This window comes from Channa argus, chromosome 19, assembly GCF_033026475.1.
Source record: "Channa argus isolate prfri chromosome 19, Channa argus male v1.0, whole genome shotgun sequence".
In the NCBI taxonomy this organism is placed as follows: Eukaryota; Metazoa; Chordata; class Actinopteri; order Anabantiformes; family Channidae; genus Channa; species Channa argus.
Window position 1 is genome coordinate 12,430,934 of NC_090215.1, and position 6,000 is coordinate 12,436,933.

The 6,000-nt window shown below is 38.8% G+C and overlaps 1 protein-coding gene across 1 annotated transcript; it reads right to left on the minus strand.

The window, feature by feature from the left end:
- Positions 1 to 768: 768 nt before the first annotated feature.
- Positions 769 to 6,000, minus strand: LOC137105059 (serine/threonine-protein kinase pim-2-like). The gene is made up of 7 exons (XM_067487010.1): positions 5,892 to 6,000; positions 2,062 to 2,156; positions 1,921 to 1,968; positions 1,590 to 1,808; positions 1,301 to 1,478; positions 1,008 to 1,181; positions 769 to 899 (listed from the first exon to the last, which is right to left on the minus strand). The coding sequence occupies exons 1-7, from the start codon at positions 5,998 to 6,000 to the stop codon at positions 808 to 810; spliced, it is 915 nt and encodes a 304-aa protein (XP_067343111.1). The 3' UTR covers positions 769 to 807.

Consider the following 6,000-nt stretch of genomic DNA (forward strand, 5'->3'; position numbering starts at 1 on the left):
GTTTACCCAAACGACGAAAAGTGGTTTAATATTGGATGATTAATGGCCGACTGTGCACAGCAAAGGATGCAGCATGTCGAGCCAGTGCCTACATGGCCCATATGTAATAACTGATATGTGGTGCACATGTTGCTTTAAACCCACAGAAATCCTATAACAAAGACAAAACAAGAGTGTAAAGGTGTGTTTTTATCTTGTTGCATTATTTTGTTATTTACACTTGATTTAATCCAGGTAAACACAGTGGATGGTCATGCATAATTCCTCTGTTCATTAACACATGTGTCCTGCTGCAAATCTGAGACATAGGAGCAGCCGTTAAAGTTTGAGGAATTTGGGGGAAAATAAAAGCTGTGGTGGTAAAACCTTTGTTTAATAGTGTGAAAAGGTGGTGACCAGCAGAAGATAGAATGAAATACCCAAATGTGTCATGACACTTTGTTAAACTTTTAAATTCAAATTTACTGTAAATGGTGATGTCTGTCATTGTGTCTGAGCTGTTTGTGATTGCGATATGTATGTTCTAAGTACGTTAGCTTTTCTAGTTATATTTTATTGGACACAAGTCCTTTTGTTGTACTGTAGCTTCACCATAGCTCTTTTTAGGTTTTCTTGTTGTGCGACAGACTCAAAACGTGTGTTCATCAATGTATCGAGTGACCTTTATTCAATTAGGATGCAATGCTCAATCAAAACAAAACAACGGAGGTCAGTTCAAGTCTCTGACATTTAATTGACCTCTGTCAGTGTTCTTTACATTTTCAGGATGAGAGTGCTTCTGACTAAAAAGGGAGTGGGGGGTGCAGCTTATGTGAGCCATGGGTGCAGCAGCATTTGCTCCAGAGTGATTCGGTTCCTAGGGTTCACTGCCAAACACCTATTCAACAAATCCAGGCAATCTGAGCAGAGACAGGACAGAACAAAGAAAAGATTAGTCTGGAAGCTGCAGTGATCATTAGGCACATGGGAGAAAGATGTCTGCAGACTTGATATCAACGTTGTTTTACCTTTAGACAGTTTCTTGTTAAATTTAATCAATTTGCAGAGGAACCTAGTGGTTTTAAACTGTCTGTAACCATCTGTGATTTCATATAGCAGCACACCCAGCTGCCAGACAGTGGTGGGGCCCGCCTTGTAGGTGCCATACATGTGAAACTCTGGAGGAGCATACGCAGAGGTTCCTACAATACACAAGAAGGAGACAGAAAAAAACAATGGATGAGAAGCAGGCAAGTCCTGATTAAAAGTCCTCACTCAAGAGATAAAGAAATGACTGAACTGTAGAAGACACACATCGCACCAACAAATATGTGGAAAGGTTTCATCCTCGAAATGCAGCCACATCCAAAGTCTATGATCCGCACCCGAAGGCCATCTGAGGTGGTTTGGATGAGAACGTTTTCAGTTTTTATGTCTCGATGGAAGACTCCCTTTGACTGTATTTGTATGGCTGCCTCCACCAGCTGCTTCATGATGATCTGAAACAGATGAGTTGGTGTGGTGAAGAAAGGATTCTTAGGTGGTACAGATTCTTTCCAACAATCATGCTCTCTGTTCTATAGTGTTTCTTGAGCACTTTGCTTCTGTACCTTAGCTGTGTACTCCGTCAGGGGACCCTTGTTGTTCTTTAAGTACTTGAGCAGGTCCATAGCGGGTACTGGCCTCTCCATGATCAGAAGAATTTCCTGTTCCAGGTCGTACCAGTCTAGTAACGACACAATCGCTGTTCTGCCCAGCAACTCTGGCTCAGCCACTTTGAGCAGAAGGAGGACCTCCGTGGGGACCAGGTACTTTACCCCATTTAGTACCTAAAAGAAAAAAAATATACATTAGAGAAATACCACTTTAATACATGTCCTGCCGTGGTTGGAAAAGTTGGTGCAAGGACCAGGTCTGCAGGGATCAGATCCAATCACTCACTGTTGGCTGACGCTCTACACGTACTTGTGGAACATGTTTGATGGCAACCTACAGGACAGAATCAAGAGTACTTTGGTTACTACAGGAATAACGAGTGTGTGTAGGCATGATGTGGGAACGTAACCTATATCTTATACTTACTGGTAAATTATCAGCTTTTCTGAATCCAGCATAAACTGATCCAAACCCTCCTTGTCCAAGCTTCTTGAGCTGGAGGTACTTGGCCTCAAAGTCAGCTACACAAACACAGATACATGTTTAAATATAATTGTGACGAATATCTATTCAGCACATTACTGTATTTTATTTAATTATTTATGTATTCATAAATTTTTAATCAATATGGTTTATACAGTTTAAAGTATTTAAAACTTTTACTTATGTAAATAGTTTTATTTCAGTTGTTTTCTAATGTAAAGCTCATTTTGGGACTCAAGAGTCTGCAGTTGTTTTTGAAAACTTTTGATTTTACCATAATGTACCACATCAAAAGATGTTTCCAATTAAACTAATCATGTGAGTCGATCACGCTACCATGATCATAGACTCCTAAGGGTTAATGTAGAAACTTGCACTTTCACTTCATGTGTCACATGGTTGTCTGGCAAAATCTTTAAACACATCAGTGACAATGAAGGCAATAAATAATGTTAAGAAAAGCATGATTAGAAAACTAATAGACTAAATCTATTTGCCCTGTAAAGATATGGTGGGAACGTTTTATTTGACTTACTAACGTTGGCACTGACTGTTACAAAACCATGTTGGATATAAAACTGGGTGCTCACTGTAAAAACACCAATGCTGGTGAGTCTAAGAAGACAGCCAGTGAGACTGTACTAAAGAAGGCTAGTGCTGAATAGCTACCACCAACCCAGACTCTTGAACTACTTACAGGGGATGTGATGTCTTACCAAGCTTCAGTGGTCCTTCAGCCTCCAGACTGTACAATGAGTGCTTCACATTCAGAGGAAAAACCAGCAGAGGTACAGTATGGTTATGGTTTGACAGACAATGGTTGTACTGGTGGTAACTGACCCCTCTAAAGTTAGGCTTTGAATACAGGATTAAGGTCAAAATTAGGATTAATAATCTTAAATACATGATGTTTTGAACTTGACAAAGTTAAGAAAGTTTTGGTTGTGTCTGTCTTCACCCTCAGAGAGTTTGTGACTGATAGATCTGATAATCTATAAAAGGGATTCTGTTGTTGTCAGGGTGATGTTCCATTCTGTGACATCACAGATACTATAGCAACAACCATTCTGAGATAAACCCTGATTAAAGCCAATGGTGATTAACAAAGTTACCTCTTAAAAAGAGTGATTTTTTTTTCAATTTAATACATATTATTGAGTGGCCTGATTTTATTACATTCACACAGAAACAGCCCAGTGCAACCACAGTCTGACCCTTGGTAACTAAGTAGTGGCATTGGAGCACTTGGGGTTAATGCATTGCTCAAGGGCACCACTGTTGTGTTGCTGAGGATTGAGACACACGCAGCTTTTTCATTTGTCCACCCAAATTGAATCCTGGTCCATCTAGGACAATCAAAGTCATGTCCTTTATGTTACAAGCTTTCTTCTCTAACTCTGTTGGGTTTGCCCAAAGATGACACTGATTTCACAGGGCAGAGTTGACTGACAAACCAATGTCACTATCTAATTAGTAGTTTTTCTTTGTTTTATGATTAAAATAGCAATTGCAGGTGTGGTATATGTGGTACAGCCAAGTTATTTTTGATAAACCTAAAAATTTTTAAATAAATGCAGAGGAGGAGTGCCAGCCCATACAGTGGTCCAGGAGCAGGGGACAGTAAATCCAGCAAGTGCACATCTTCTTGTGTAACAACAATTAAAGTGACAAGTATCTCAAACAACGTAGAGCTGGGTAGTGGGGTGGGACGTTAACTGATGTGTGGCATGTTCATTTAGCAGCCTGTGCACAAAATGAGAAATGCTGTTAATGCATGGTATTTGAGAATCGGTTAGTTATCTGTCCGTATCTCTGTTGTTAGGAAACAATTGCGCTGGACATGTCTAAGGAGGACATTGTAAAAACATGTTTGGAAAATGATGCTGAGCTGAGTTCAGCTCAGACTGTTTATGATAAATGGTGGCTTCGTACAGGTTGTGCAAATTAATATTCCCCCTCTGTGAGCTCATCCATGTACTGTTAGGTTACAGTATAAACTAAGAAACAGTGGTGTAGAAGAACAAATATTCACTGCCACTTTCTGGTTTATTAGTTTGAGTGGCGTCATAAATTTACACACAGATACTTTGCAGGGCTTGGCAGTAGATCTTTTGTGATAAAGCAAGGTCCCTGGTGTTTTGTATTCAGATGCTGCTCCTGCTATGGAGATGGCAACTTTTTATAGAAATGCAGATCTTGACAGATGGACACCTCTGCATTTCAATTAAATTAATCTGATTTGTAGAGAGCTTGGAAAGTGAAAGGTCTGCTAGATTGAAAGCAGATATACCACAGAGGCATTTCAAATAGACTTTTACAGCTACAGTTACAAAATAATTAAAGACTTCAGTTGGTGATGACTGAAGAGTGTGACCTGAAGAAAGACCAGAAAGTAGCACACAGTGTTTGTCTGGGCAAGGCCTGAAAAGGATGTTAAAATATTTAGGCAGCCATGGCGTTCAGAGTTCATTCTCTGGCATCAAAACAATATTGATCTATGATTTAATCAGGCTAATGTAACTGGTGTGAAGATGAAACATTGGCACTGTATGTGTGTGATTACTGGGCCTGCACAGAACCAAAAAACAAGTGAAGACATTGCCACTGAAGGAAACCCACTGTATCCTTTAATAACTGGACTTACTAGAAATCTGGTTATATTATGAACAGTATAAGCTTTTATTCTACTTGTCTTAGAATCCTTTTCAAATCTCTTCTGAACTGCTCAGAAAAGTATATAAATGTATAAGTCTCCCATTCATATCATTTGAAACACTGATTTTCTCTGCTGGTGTTCAAATATGAGGTGAAATGTTCTGACTCCCATGAGTCATTTAGCAGTGACTTTATTTACTAGATGGACCCTTTAGTCCAGTCTCTCTAATTATGCTAACAAGATGTCAAGGCCCCATTTAGGCAACAACCTCACTGAAGTCCATGCAGCGAAGTCAATACCTTGGCATCGTTAAAACATAGCTGCTCATTGTGATTTGATTTCAGATAAAGTGAAACCCATAGTTTTTAAAATACCAAACATTCAGTCCAGCTTCTCAAATGTGAGGACTTCCTGTTTTTTTTCTTGGTCATTTAAGATAGCAAATATAAAATATGACATTTTACAAATTTTATGGCATGTGATAATAATTTTTTACATTGCCATGGGGCACTAAGGTTTGTGTACAGCACATGTGACTTCTTTTCCTTTATAGCATCATGTGAACATAAAAATAATGTGCTTTTATGCACACCACTTCACTTTTCAGTTTTGTCCAGATTGCTTATTTAATTTAAAACCAGATTATTAAGTATAAGTAATGAATAATTCATATATCGGTGACACTATCAGTGTGTCATAAGAGGAACAAAAGCCACTGACATAGTGTTATTTTTTTCACCTTTAAAACCTCTCCTCATCTGTCCCAATTTTAAAACTGCACTAGTCATGCTGATGAATAACATGTTAAACTTTCTCTAGAAAGTTTGCTTTAATTATATTTTTTAAGCCTTCAATAACTGATGTTTCACCTTATCACTCTTTATTGTAAAGCTTCTATCAGCATGCACCAGCAGGCAATCAGAATGTTACCATGGTATGACGGCTCCACTGTGTAGCATTTTAAAAAATCATTCTTAAAGTAACCAGCTACTAGCAACAACTCTCAGAGTCAAACTGTGACTGGCATCGGCTACAGGCAAACAGGGAAAGTTCAGTTTCAGCTCAGAGAATCTAAATGTCTCTCTCTAAAACTATTCATTGAGAATTTGGCTCACACCTGCCAGCTGTGGTTGGGACTCAAAACTACTGCAATAAAACGTGTAAATGATTTTTTCTGGACTCTGGACTTTATGGACCATCATCTGGTACAACATGACATAGTTCAT

Bases quoted from the DNA above. Each gene is read 5' to 3' on its own strand.
- LOC137105059 (XM_067487010.1), bottom strand. From the start codon at position 6,000: ATGAACTATGTCATGTTGTACCAGATGATGGTCCATAAAGTCCAGAGT. The intron at 2,157-5,891 runs GTGTGAGCCAAA...GTGTTTGTGTAG, and splicing joins GTCCCAACCACAGCTGGCAG to CTGACTTTGAGGCCAAGTAC. The intron at 1,182-1,300 runs GTGCGATGTGTG...TGTGTATTGTAG, and splicing joins ACCTTTCCACATATTTGTTG to GAACCTCTGCGTATGCTCCT.